Source organism: Panicum virgatum, chromosome 2K, assembly GCF_016808335.1.
Source record: "Panicum virgatum strain AP13 chromosome 2K, P.virgatum_v5, whole genome shotgun sequence".
Classification (NCBI taxonomy): domain Eukaryota; kingdom Viridiplantae; phylum Streptophyta; class Magnoliopsida; order Poales; family Poaceae; genus Panicum; species Panicum virgatum.
Genome location: NC_053137.1, coordinates 59,174,473 through 59,187,716, shown reverse-complemented (window position 1 = coordinate 59,187,716; position 13,244 = coordinate 59,174,473). Strand labels below are relative to the sequence as shown.

General features: G+C 45.5%; 1 protein-coding gene across 1 annotated transcript; it reads right to left on the bottom strand.

Moving 5' to 3' along the window:
- Positions 1 to 8,052: 8,052 nt before the first annotated feature.
- Positions 8,053 to 12,277, bottom strand: LOC120690283 (cysteine-rich receptor-like protein kinase 6). Its single transcript, XM_039972880.1, has 7 exons — positions 11,303 to 12,277; positions 10,097 to 10,222; positions 9,776 to 9,906; positions 9,482 to 9,692; positions 9,160 to 9,397; positions 8,886 to 9,036; positions 8,053 to 8,815 (listed from the first exon to the last, which is right to left on the bottom strand). The coding sequence occupies exons 1-7, from the start codon at positions 12,180 to 12,182 to the stop codon at positions 8,480 to 8,482; spliced, it is 2,073 nt and encodes a 690-aa protein (XP_039828814.1). The 5' UTR covers positions 12,183 to 12,277; the 3' UTR covers positions 8,053 to 8,479.
- Positions 12,278 to 13,244: the final 967 nt, after the last annotated feature.

Genomic DNA, 13,244 nt, shown 5'->3' with positions numbered 1-13,244 from the left:
CAATTATCTAAAACTCAAGATTCCCTGAATGACTCGTCGCGACTTCCCAAAACGAGAGTCGAGGCTTTCCGATCTTCCAGCCTCAGTGTTTATGCGCATAATGAGCTGGGTTGTGGATTATAAATATCCACAGGACATTTAAATGTCATCTAGGTGTCTTTCAACCAAAGGTTGAGTTGTATTCCAGTCTTCTTTTGCTTGCCGGCAATCACATCTTGCTAATTGGAAGTGCTTCTCCCCCTTTATTAGCCAATATGGGGTTGAGTGGTTTTATTAGGTACCTCCACTCTTTCTGGCACTTTCCTTGCAGGATAGAGAGACTTTGTAACACCTTTATAATTTGTTGGCAGTTTGTTTGCAATTTTATGCAAATCAATAATTCTATGAACTCAATGTTTGTCCATCTTCTATGTGAGATAATGATACTATCGAGAGCAAGTTCAACTAACTCCTCTGAATTCAATATCCACAATATGCGACAAAACATTGGTTCAATTTATTTAGTATGTGATCCTGAGCTTGAAATGCTTTATGCATTCCAAAAATTTTCCAGGTATTAAGTATGGTACTACTAATCTCCCCCTAATGCCTGGAAAAGCTCATTTATTCTAAAACCAGCATACGGGATGTAAATAGATCCTCTATAGAGATCTAGATACTGAACAATTGACAGAGATTGAAATCTTGGATTGATCCCTAGTTTCCTGTATGCACCCATCAATGTATGCTGCGGTGGTGAGATTGGCACATATACAATGTAACCTAATCTTACGCAAATAGGAAATCTTTATGGATTCCTACGTACTAAATGCATATGGGGGTATGCAGTTAATCATAAGTCAGGAGTGTGTAAGTCTACCTGACTCCAACACGAAGTTGGCACTAGCAATTTACTTATAATGGTCCTATAATGACTTTAATGTCATAGTTGTAGATTCCAATTTATCCTTTTGGATATGTAACTAAACTCTTGTTATACCTAACAATCGTTATTGAAGGTACAATAGTTTAGTAATGTTCAGAATAATGCCCATAACAAGAGCCATTATTTTCTAAATGCATGGGTGAGTGTGGAAACTTCCACACTCTAGATCATCTTACAGATGTATCTATTCAACCATAAAATACCTGAACTGTCTATACAATCTTTGTATCAAACCCATTTATATTCTTTTGAATATGATCAAGGAATCTAAAGTCAATATGATTTTAAGATAAAAGTCTTAAAATCTGTTTCCCTATGGTACTTACTATATCCATACTTTGGGAAAATCCTGACAAAAAAGAATTGCTATTAATTTTTTCACGTATCTCTTTGGATGGCCAAGTTGACCATTCCAAATTTTAAATGGATCAACAGCGTGAAAAATTCTTATACACAACACATTGTACGGGGATGGTTGTATGCATAATACAGCCAAAATGAGACTTATCTCATTACTTATGTGCCTTTATATATGAAAACACAACTGTCCAATAGGCACATATCAATCCCGATTGGGACGATTCCCGTACAATCTATATATGACAAGAAATCAATGAAATTCTCGTCTAATATATAGGAAAACCATAAATATTGTTGAGCATCAAATTCATCAAGATGATACTTACAATACTTATGACAAGTGTTACAACATATTTCGATGGACAGTAGAAAATAATAATGTTACTTGTTCATTGTCCATGTGGGATATTGATGCCATCAAGAGCGAGTTCAACAAACTCCTCTGAAGTCAATATCCATAACTAGTGACAAACCATTGATGTAATGAGTTTATACCTAAGGTAAACTCAAATCACTATGGTGATGATGTAATATCAAATGCAATATTTTACAATTGTATATCTTATCATAGTTTTAGATCATTGTAGGTAATCACATAAATGTGTAGGCCATACAACAAATCATCATAAATTTGGATATACACAAGACAGATAATCTCTATGTCGGAAACATAGAGTAGATCTTTATAGTAGGCAATCTAAATTGCTGCCTAAGCATGGTCTCTAGGCAGAATAATTCATAAGGAATTAAACGCAGCCTTTGCTTAGGACTCTACTACCTTGTGTAATAAAATAATATGATGACCAAGAGCAATCCAAAACCTTTATTTTGATTAAAAATATATCGTAGGTAATCATCATGTTTCAGAGAAACAAGATGTAGACCTCTCAGTAACAGGTGATTAGATCACTGCAATGGCACGGTCTCAAGGCAGGATAACTCACAAGGAATTAAACGCAGCCAATGCCATGGACTCCATTACCTTATGTTAATTAATCAAAATAATCAAGATATTTATATTGCAAATTTTAATCCAAGATGGATTAAAGTCTTTTATCCAATGAGAACTTTATTATATTGCAACTATGTAAAATAGCAATTTTAACAAGTATGTGGTGCAAATATGGTTTGGGGGCACCAGCATACACAAATTAATGTATTATGAACAGTAAAAATCTCTGCAATATAATGTATTATGATGCAATTTCAAAAGACTCATAAATCTCAAAAATTATCAATTTAATCTAGGTAAATAATTTGCATCATTTAAATCATTTAAACACAAGTTCTAAAACAAGCATTTATATAATCAATTATAAATGCAGTATATTGCAGTGTTGTATTAGTCTAGGGGCTCAAACATAAAATTTAGGGCCTCAAATATAAAAGTGCAGAACTAAATCATCTAAAATGTAAATAGATGAAGTGTTAGGAGTCTTATTGCAATTTTGTAGAGGAAACAGTGGGGTTGGGCTCGGCCTGTGGCGGCTCGGCTCGGTGAAAGGGACAGTGGGGAGGGCGGTAGGAGAACCCTAACCGCCTCCTCCCTGGAACCGCCGCCGCCTTCTCTGGAGGCGCCGCCGGCACCTCTTCGTGCCCGCCGTTGCCACCCCTTGGTGCCTCCGCCGCCGGTGCCATGCACCGCCGGCGTCGAGCGCTTGCGCGCACAGCCTCCTCTCCCCCTCTTCTATTGCTCCGCGCCGCCCCCATGAACCGGTCGTGGACCGGCGGCCGGCCTTGGCCGGCATCTCACTGGCCGGAGGAGAGCCCCAGCGCCGTGGGGCTCCACGTGCCTCGGCGGATGCCGGGCCGGCGGTCGATGGCCGCCACACGGCCAAGAAGACGAGTGGGCGAGGGGCCGTTGACGTCGAGGCGTCGTTTGGCGTGGCCGGTGATGCAGGCGTCGTCAATGCCGCGGATGCAGCCATGGAGGGGCCACCGGCTTTGTAGAAGGGCGGAGCGCCCCGACGAGCCGCCCGAGTCCTGACGATGAAACTCGGGTGCATCGCCATGGTGGTGTCGCCTACGTTGGTGCAGGGGCTGGCCTGAAGGCCAAAACTGGCGTTGCCGGACGTCGCCGGCGTCGGTGCGACGACATTCCTCTCGTCGATGATGCAAGTCATGTATGGCGACGTCGTCGTTCCTGTGTGCTCGGAGGAGACGCTGGTGCTACTCGAGGCCGCTGCGGCGGGAGTCGAAGGACCAGACTGATGGCCTGGTGGAGGAGCCATGGAGACAGGGTGACGGCCTGGGCTCCGATGGCGAGGGTGGCCATTGGAGGAGCGGCGGCCGCGACCACCACGGAAGCGGCGACCACGGCGTCCACGGCGGTGACAACCAGTGCAAGCGACGAGAGGGAAGACGAGGAAACCGTCTTCAAGTGCAAAAAACTGAAGGTCTGTGGAGTCCATACCAGGAAGCGTCCTTCTTGCTTTTGCGTTCTTGGCAAGTCGCTCTCTGGTCTCGTTGCCGCCTGCTTGCAGGAATACCGGCGAGGAACGCCGGCGAGGATGTCCGGTGAAGTCTCCCTGTAGTGCCCTTCTTCTTGCGTTCAGGGTGCGAAAAGCCGTGCAGCTGCTGGAACTCTGCGAGTTCTTTCTGCAGTGGCGTGGTGCCTTGCGCTCGGTAGAGATTGCGTGCGTGATAACGTGTTAAGAGTAAAGTGAATGAAAAGATTGGATTCTTTTGATTGATAGAGATCACTGTTTATATACAAGACCAAGGGAGGCCGAAGGGACATGCCCCTTCGGTATGTCCCCTTCGTGAGTTGGCCCTTTCGTGGATTGGCTCTTTCGTGAAAGGTAACCGACTACTGACTAATCTTATTAACTATTACAGAAATTGATCACTAATTCTAATTTCTTCATAACACATATGCATTGGGGCTGAATTTTTTTCAAGTTTTTTCAAGATGCGCTTATGACCTGGGCAGAGGATTCTCTACACCTTCTCTGTGGTACACGTGAAACAAAAGGAAATCAAAGCAGGATTGCCAAAATAAATAATATTGAGAACTAACAAGGAGTAATTTCCTTTTTACTTCTCTGAACATTTGAAATTAATCATGGATATGATAAGATGTGAATTACCTTGAATATTTAGATCTTCTCCTATATTCTTTTTACAATCCAAACATTTAAAATTACTTGTGGACATGCCAAGATCTGAATTACCTAAACATTTAAAATTAGTCTTGGTCAGACTACAACAATGGAATGGATCCAATAGGACTGAAAGTTACTACTCTAATATGTGCATTACTTCTCTAAACACATAAAATTACTTCTGGACATGGTACTCATGTATAGCATAACAACTTCCATTTGTTCACCTGAAATAAAAACGTTCAAAACTGTAGTCTATCAAAATTGGAGATTTAAAATATTTTTTATCAATCGGCTCCCAAAAGCAATTGGTATTTGGTTTCAGATCTTGCAAGAAAATGTATGCTATTTGATTTCCGCCTTAAGAATCATGCATCAATCTCCTGGAGAGGGCACTGAGATAGCTACACAAAGGGGCATGGTTGAAGGACTACATTCAGAAAGATACGATTGAGAAAAATCTAGAGAACTACAACCGTAATTCCGTTGAGAAAACTAAATCCAATGCCATTTTTTATACCTGAATTCTATAAACGTGGATTGCTATGTGCCTCCTGCTAGCTGCCATCGCTCCTTGTTCTGGACGCTGCTTCTCCATCCCGCTGCAGAAGCTCGAGGAAGTCGTAGGAAAGTCCGGTGATGTTGCAGTCCACTAGATCCAGGCTCATGGCTCGGGTCCCATATCTCCGGTCGCCAGCCGAGCCACCGGAGATGAGGTTGCACCGACCAAGGGATTGAAGCCGCCGCCACCTGAATGATGGCGCCCATGAGGACTGTCGCCGCCAGGAAGGGGGTCGCTGCAGATCTATCTCCCTCGAGGTGGTTCGACGGGGCACTTGAGGGGAGTAGCCATCACCATGCCTGGAGGAGCCGTCGCATGAGTGGCTGTACTGCAATCAATCTCCTACGCCGGAAAAAAAAGGATGAAGAAGTCCATGGTGGATCCGCAGCAAGAGGATTAGATCTGGTCGCTTGCTGGGGAGCTTTAACGGCATCTGCACCAGGGAGCTCCGGCCACCATCGGAGGTGCCGAGGGAGGAGAAAGCTGAAGTCCCCATCACCGGGATCCAGCAACGAGGGTGGGACTCAATTAATCAAATGCTGTGAAAAGCTACGGGATTTCAGGAGTATTGATTTGTGGGAGTAAATATCATGCTGATTTTACGGATTCATTATTCAAGATATTTACGAATGCGAGATTTTGATCAGTTGGCCGGACGTGGGCGGCGCTCCGCCGAGGTGGAATAATATTTATCACGCTGGGTGTCAAATAGACAATATATATATATACATATGTGCTATTCTACACTACACCCAGCACCCAACCGACCCAGCCAGCCAACTGACCCAGCCCAACTGCTCCCGCTCGGCCCAGGCCCAGCTTCAATTACCCCCTCGCCTCCTCCCCAGCCCACCGCATCTCGATCCAAATTGAAACGGCGCCCATGAGGGTCTGGAGGGCGGCGGCTGCGGGCTGCAGCGGCGGCGTGGAGTGTGGCGCGGCGACTGTGGCGACGTGGAGCCGCATGGCGCGGAGGTGGTTCACAAGGCTCGGAAGCTGCAGCGGCATCGAGCAGTGTGGGCGCGGAGGCTGCGATGGCGTTGAAGTTGCGGCGGCGTCGAAAAGCGGGACGCGGAGGCGTCGAGTGGAGGTGGCATGCGGGCGTGGAGGTTGCGGCGGCGTCGAGCGGCGGGGCGTGGAGGCTGCGGCGGCATGGAGGAACGGGGGCGCGAAGGCTGCAGCGGCGCGGAAGCAGCGGCCTGGCGGCGTCGAGCAGCGGGGCGTGGAGGCTGCGGCGTCAAGCGGCATGGCGCGGAGGCGGCTCGTCGGCATCTTCGAGCGGCGGGCGTGCGGGGGCTGCAGAGGTGCGTGACGTGGGCGGTCCCCACCCGCAACCTCCTGGGCCCTGCGCCATGCCCGCAGCAGCGTGAGTGTCGTCCAGAGGCTGCCTGACTCTCGTCGTCCTCCCCATCCCCGCGTCGGGTCCTTGAGCAGCAGCCGCTGCGACCTCGAGCTGCGGGGGTATGGGCTGTTGCATAGGCCCCTTCCCCTGCCGGCCCTGCGTACCTAGCCCCCTTTTCATGCGTGACCCCGACGAGTGGCCTGGAAGATTCATTCTAAACCTACAAGCAGTACTCCGGTGAGCATAATTCCCTTTTTGCAATCCCCTAGATGATCCATAACAGTGAGACCCAGCTCAATATCCAAAATCAAACGTGCATTTTTTTTGTTGGCAGTTACTAAATATTGATGCTCTAAATTGAGTAGTTAGGCCAGTAGTTTTATTATGATTTACTCCCTCCTTCCCCGTTTATAAGGCATGGTGGAACATGACACGGTCTTCTAAATAATACTTTGACCATTTATTTATCATATATTATATCACTTTTGATTATAAACTTATAATCATTGTAAACTATATTTGATTATGAATCCAATCATATGAAATTTGCATTATAAAAACAAAAATTTAATAGTCAAATTATTGGTCAAAGATGAGAAGGTTTGAATCTTGATATACGTGTATGCCTTATAAACGGGGAAGGAGGGAGTAGATCACTAATTTGTGTAGGTTTCGTAATTAGTCTAGTAATTTTTTGATTACTGAGCGCTGACAATCTTAAGTGAGTACTTCCTCTAGTAGTTCTGGTAAGCATTTTCAGTTCAGTAATTTGTTATTGCAAGCATAGTAGTTGTTTGATCCAGTAGCTCATTACTTTATTATTTCAGTAGTACCAAAATAGTTGTGTTAGCATCTTCTAGTATCTGTAATTTTCAGTCATTACTAAACCTTCGATGCTCAGAGTTAGCATAGTAGTTCAGTAGTCATTAGTCATTACTGAACTACTGGATCAAATCCAGACTAGTGAACTACATGAGATTGAATTGAGCTCAGTAATTTTTGGTCATGACTGCACATTTGATCCTTTTGAGTTAGTAACTACTGAACTACTGGATCAAAACAACGAAATATTACTGTGCTACATGAGATTGAATCAAGCTCAGTAACAAAAGCTACTGAAACTAAAATAACTACTGAGGCTCGTGCACTTTTTATATTCAGTAACTCAACATGGTTTGAATAGGCTAATTATTACTGAACCATATAGAGCCAGATACTGATCTCGATAGCTAAGAACAACATTTTTTATATTCAGTAACCCAGTTTTTCAGTATCCTGCTGGTATTTTTTTGCTCTGTTTTTCTTGATGATCTTGTTTGGTGTTTAACCGGTGGCAGGTTCATGTGGGCATGGCACCCCTTTCGGACTCATGGCCTCATGCGTACGAAAGTGATATTGCTGAACTTCACAAGGGCGAGGGTTCCAAGTCAAGAGAAAGGGAGAGGAACTTATTTGATGGATTCAGTAATCCGGGGAACTTATTTGTATCTATTTGTACATTGGATGTGTTCAGGATTCCATGCAAGCTCACGCGCTCGCGGCTTGTGCTCGCGGGACATAGAAGCTGGACAGGTTTGCGAGGATGGGCCGGGTTGGGTGGTGGGATGTAAGGTACTGGGCTGGGTGTTGGGTTGGGCTGGGTGTAGAATGGCATTCTACACCTAGGGTGTAGAATGGCATTCTACACCTAGGGTGTAGAATAGCGCTGCCGTATATATATGTATATATATATATATTAAATCCAATAATTTGGAGTAAGTTTGGACAAATCTAGAGCATTATATTTGTGATCAGAGAAAGAAAGTAACTAACATTACATACGACAATATAGTTATTATTCCTCCGTCCTCAAACTTTTTTGAACCGGACCTCCGTCCTCAAACTTCATAGGTACCCACACTGTTTAGAAACTATTCGCATTGGTTGCAAAACAAGAACTGCCAATGCAAACTAGAGAATTTGCCCCCACCTCCTTTTTCCCTAACGAACTTCTTAATATATTTTAATCATAAAAACCTGTGCTGTATAGCCTATTTGGCCATCAATCCAAAATTCTGGCTGCTCCCTGATCTTCCCAGCACCAATCTTTGTTTTCGTTGCTACAGTGCAACAAGTTCATCATCACTTTGCGAGGTGGATCACCTTGGGCTTGGATCAAGTTCAGTGATCGAAAACGACGAAGTGGATCACCTGGGATCAAGTTCAGTGATCGAAACGTCATTCAGCGACATAGGAGATCTGTTCACAGAATGTGAAGCTCCTGCATACACTTCCGAGTACATTTCCGAATTGGAGCCACTCTTCTGGATGCAAAATGCCGGCCTGGATGGAGCTTGGAGGGTCACAGTGCTGCTGCTGAGCATGACATTTACCGTTGACATCATTGGCCTATCTGCGGGGTCATCTTGAACACAAAGGAGCCCGATGTGGATGCACTTCACCATCTGGTCTCGTGGAGCAAGAGTGCTCAAGGATGTATCCATGATCTCCATAACCATTCCCGTCGTCCAGTGCTCCCATACCTGCATTAGATATCCAAATCGCTTCAATATTGTAACTAGGGCGCAGAGTTTTGCGTAGGCTAGCACTCACCAAACTAAGGAGATCAGCAGATTCATCGGTGCTGTACCAGCCACCATTTCTTCTTCCCGTGACAATCTCTAGGATTAAAACGCCAAAGCTGAACACGTCGGACTTGATAGAGTAATGCCCACGCATAGCGTATTCAGGGGCCATGTATCCACTGCGACAAGAACAATGTATCATGGATTAGTGTACGCACATATATCTCACAAAGGTTGCCAACACTTAGATAAAGAAGTGTCAGGCTGTCAGCTCTACGACAAGAAATGTTGCCGACACTTACTAGGTTCCCACAACACGGTTTGTGACATCTTGTGTTTGGTCATCTCCAAATAGCCTTGCCAACCCGAAATCTGAGATCTTAGGATTGAAGTCATAGTCTAACAGAACATTGCTTGCTTTGAGATCACGGTGGATAATCTTCACTTGAGAATCTTCATGAAGATACTGCAAGCCACGGGCGATCCCATTGATTATCTTAAATCTCTTCCCCCAATCAAGCTCACGACATCTCTCAGGATCTGTCAGACAGAAAGATAAAACTCAGAAATGTAAACATTTCAGTTGTTGTTTCACCATTGCTTGAAGATGATGAGTAACAATACCAAAAAGAACAGTGTCGAGGCTTTTATTGGGCATATACTCATAGACAAGCAATTTTTCATGATCCTCCAAGCAAACACCGACAAGCCTAACTAAATTCTTGTGTTGCAGCTTAGCAACCAAAACAAGTTCATTTTTCAGCTCTTCAATCCCTTGTCTAGAATTCTGTGAGAGTCTTTTCACTGCTATTTCCTGATTATCAGGGAGGATTCCCTGTACAAATAAATAGATATATTTAAATGCCAAAACTGCAAAATATGAATAAAAATGTCTATATGATAATGCATGATTAGCACCTTATAAACTGCGCCAAAACCTCCTTCACCGAGTTTATTGGCTTCATCAAAGTTTTCCGTTGCAGCTCGCAGAGTTGATAGATCAATAATGAGTGAATCAATACTTTGTATGTTCTCTGGGTTAGTTGTATCTGTCATAAGAGAGCGAGTAATTAGAACCTACGCCAAATACGTCAGTGATTTTCCTATGTTCATATGAGAATGATGTCTAAGCCAGTCAAAAATGTTCGTTTTGATTGTATGATATTTTAAGTTGATGCCAGTTCTAATCATATAAAAAGGAAAGGATTTTTAAATAACTGAATTACATAAGGGGCTCACCTGGTAGTGATGGCTTTCCTGGTGTTTTCCTCTTCCTCCTCCACATACAAGAGCAAATTACTACAGTAGCTAGCACAGCAGCGATTATAGGAAGTATAATGGCTAAAGTTCTACCAGTTTTGTTTCCTGTAAATGGAAGGCATAAAATAATTTGATGCACGTTAAAAGAGAATATAATAAGAATATTAAACTTAAAACTATTAGCAGTTCTGATGTTTATATTGCTACAAGTTATATATACTGCTGCTTTATCATAAGTCCTGAGCAAGAGAAGAGTAACCAAACTTTGACCAATGAAACGAGTAGCGAAGCAACTGATTCCTGTTGGTATGCTAATTTGCTTCAGGTCAAAGAAAAAAAAAACCTCTAGGAAACAGCTTTGGTTATTGTTATCTTTTCCTGAATCCTAATGTCAACTAGAAGACAAAGAATGGTATTTCCGTCACATCGAATCTTTGGACACATGCATGGAGCATTAAATGTAGTTGAAAAAATAACTAATTAGACAGTCCAACTGATTAGCATGAGACGAATCATTTAGCATAATTAGTCCATAATTGGACATTAATTGCCAAATAACAACGAAAGTGCTATAGTGTCAAAAACCTGAAAATTTTCGCGAACTAAACAAGGCCTAAGTATTTCCCAACAGTTACACCTACACGCATGGAAGAATGATGCAACTCCCAACTAGATCGTTCAATTCAGCCAGGATGCTGAACTGGTCATGACCCAGGTGCCGGGAAACGTGAAACTTCCATGTTCCCAGTCAAGCACCTGATAGCTACGGGACTGCATAGAAGTCAAGATCGGACAGAGAAAATTAGAAAGCCTAGCAGACACGAGTACGCAATTTGGTCTTCACTTTACTCGATACCTCGATTTCTTTACGTCCATCGTTGTACAAACCAATTGCTCTTCAGTGATGTTGACTCTCGTCAGTTATTTATTACTATAATTTGGTGCGTAATCTACACAATTCGTTCCAAGTTCATAGAGCAAGTCTACAATTAGTACTGCGCTTCACATCAAATCTCAGGGGAATTGTCAGAATTATGATGTGCAAGTGGAATGGACTTGGTCCTTCTTAAGAGTTCTTCAGGGATGCTCACTGTTGCCCCCCATGAACTTTCTAAATTCCCCTGTTGCAGAAAATGACCCATGCGCGTGAATGCAAAAGATGACCTCTTTGACATCCAAACTCACCTCGTCCTTTTGCCGTCGTTGGCGTCGGCGTCCCGTTCATCGCCGCGGGCGCCGGCGCCGGCGCCCCCACGGGTGGCTCCGGCAGCTGCAGTAGCGGGCCGCCTGAGAAGAAGGGGTACTGCTCATACCTGTAGTTGCAGCGCAGGCCGAGAATCCTGCCTCCCTGCTTGCCGCTGAAATACTGGGGACCCATCTGAGTCATGCCCGCAAGGCAGGTCCCGCAGTCCGCCGCGGTCATGTCCGGCGTGCACTGCGCCAGGCCGTATATCCTCGGGTTCTGGCTGTCGAAGGTCTGGAACGCCTCGACCGCCGTGCCGAACCTCCTGGACGCGTCGGCGGCCGCGTAGCGGGCGGTGGCGTTGACGAGCACGGCCACGGCGGCGTCGAAGACCCTGAAGGGCGAGGTGACGTTCTGCGTGTTGAGGAGGATGAGGATGGGGTCCCCGCGGCCGTCGCTGGTGGGGTTGGCGAGGAAGTTCTGGTTGGAGTAGCGGAGGAGGCAGGGGTCGTAGAAGACGGTGGCGTCCTTGTTGTAGGCGCAGAGCTGCTGCGCGTCGGAGAAGGCCGTGGCGACGCAGGAGGCGCACGCGGAGGCGTTGGCGTCGCCGCGGCAGAGCGCGAGGGCGTAGACGGCGTCCGGGACGACGCCGAGGGTGGCGGTCGCGAAGAGCGCCCGGGAGGAGGAGGCGTTCCTGGGCAGCGCGGCGGAGATGCGCTGGATGTTGGCCTGGTAGGTGCTGTTGGCCGTGAAGTTGCCGCTGGTGCCGCAGACCTGGCCCAGCGGGTCCCCGGCGGCGAGGGTGAAGGCGAGGAAGAAGGCGGCAGCCGCGGCGAGGTAGGAGGGCGGGTGGGTGTGGTGCGCAACCATGGCCATGCCCATGGTGCGCGCGCGCGCGGTGGCCGGAGCCGTGGCTTGGTGCTGGTGCGGATCGGAGGCGTGGAGCGGTGGAGGAAGGAAGCCGAGCCGCCGAGGTGGTGAAATGAATGTAGCGGACGGGCGGTTGGATGTGACCGCAACGGTTGACTCGTGTGGTCCCTTTTGACTAGACCGAGTTGATGACACTGCACGGCGGGGGCCACGCATCAATGCATGAGCTCGGGTGATGGCCGCCGAGCTTGCGTTTAGTGTGAAGTGACTCTCCTACAGTGAACTCGCTCTCCTACCAGGCAGGCTTCGTTCCTGTTGATTTCGATGTGCCCTTGCCGTGCTGGTAGACGCATGAGATCAATGCGCTAGGCTGGTTGCATGCTAGTCGACCGCCATAGCAACTCCAATGGAGAGACTAAATTTGAGCCTCTATATTGCTTTTAGGAGCCAGCCTATAAAAATTTAAGGGCTTCAAACTCCAGTAGGGTGACTAAATTTAGAGGGCCTCCAGTTCTAGGGACTCTGGACCAAAATTTAGTGGCCTCCCCAAAATGGGGGCTCGTATAGAGGCCCGGTTGGAGATGTTTTTTCTATTGGGAGACTAAAACAAGAGATAAAGTCTCATTTAAAGGCCCGGCTGGAGTTGCTCTAAAAATCTAGAATGATGGGAGCGGGGGCTATCGGAGACCTCGTCCTCCATCTTTACGTTGTGATCCATTGTGAGCTTGACAGTAATCTTACTAATATTAATTATTAATTAGAAGCTTCTTTTAAAGTATACAATTAAAGCCATCTAATATCCTAGGGGGACAGTGTAAAAAATAGAGAAATTTATAAATCCTTACGAAAATCAGAAACATCCGGTCATCAATTCGGCAACTGTAATCATAATAGCCATAAGATCTGTTATTTTTTTCTAACAAATTATCCACCTTTGTCACTAAAAAAATAAACTAAAGTAACCCCTAAATATATATCTAAATTACCCACCTATGCCGTTATAAAAAATAATCTACAATAACTCCCCTAATCTTCATATAAATTGCTCAGTTCTATCATTATCAAATAACTCCA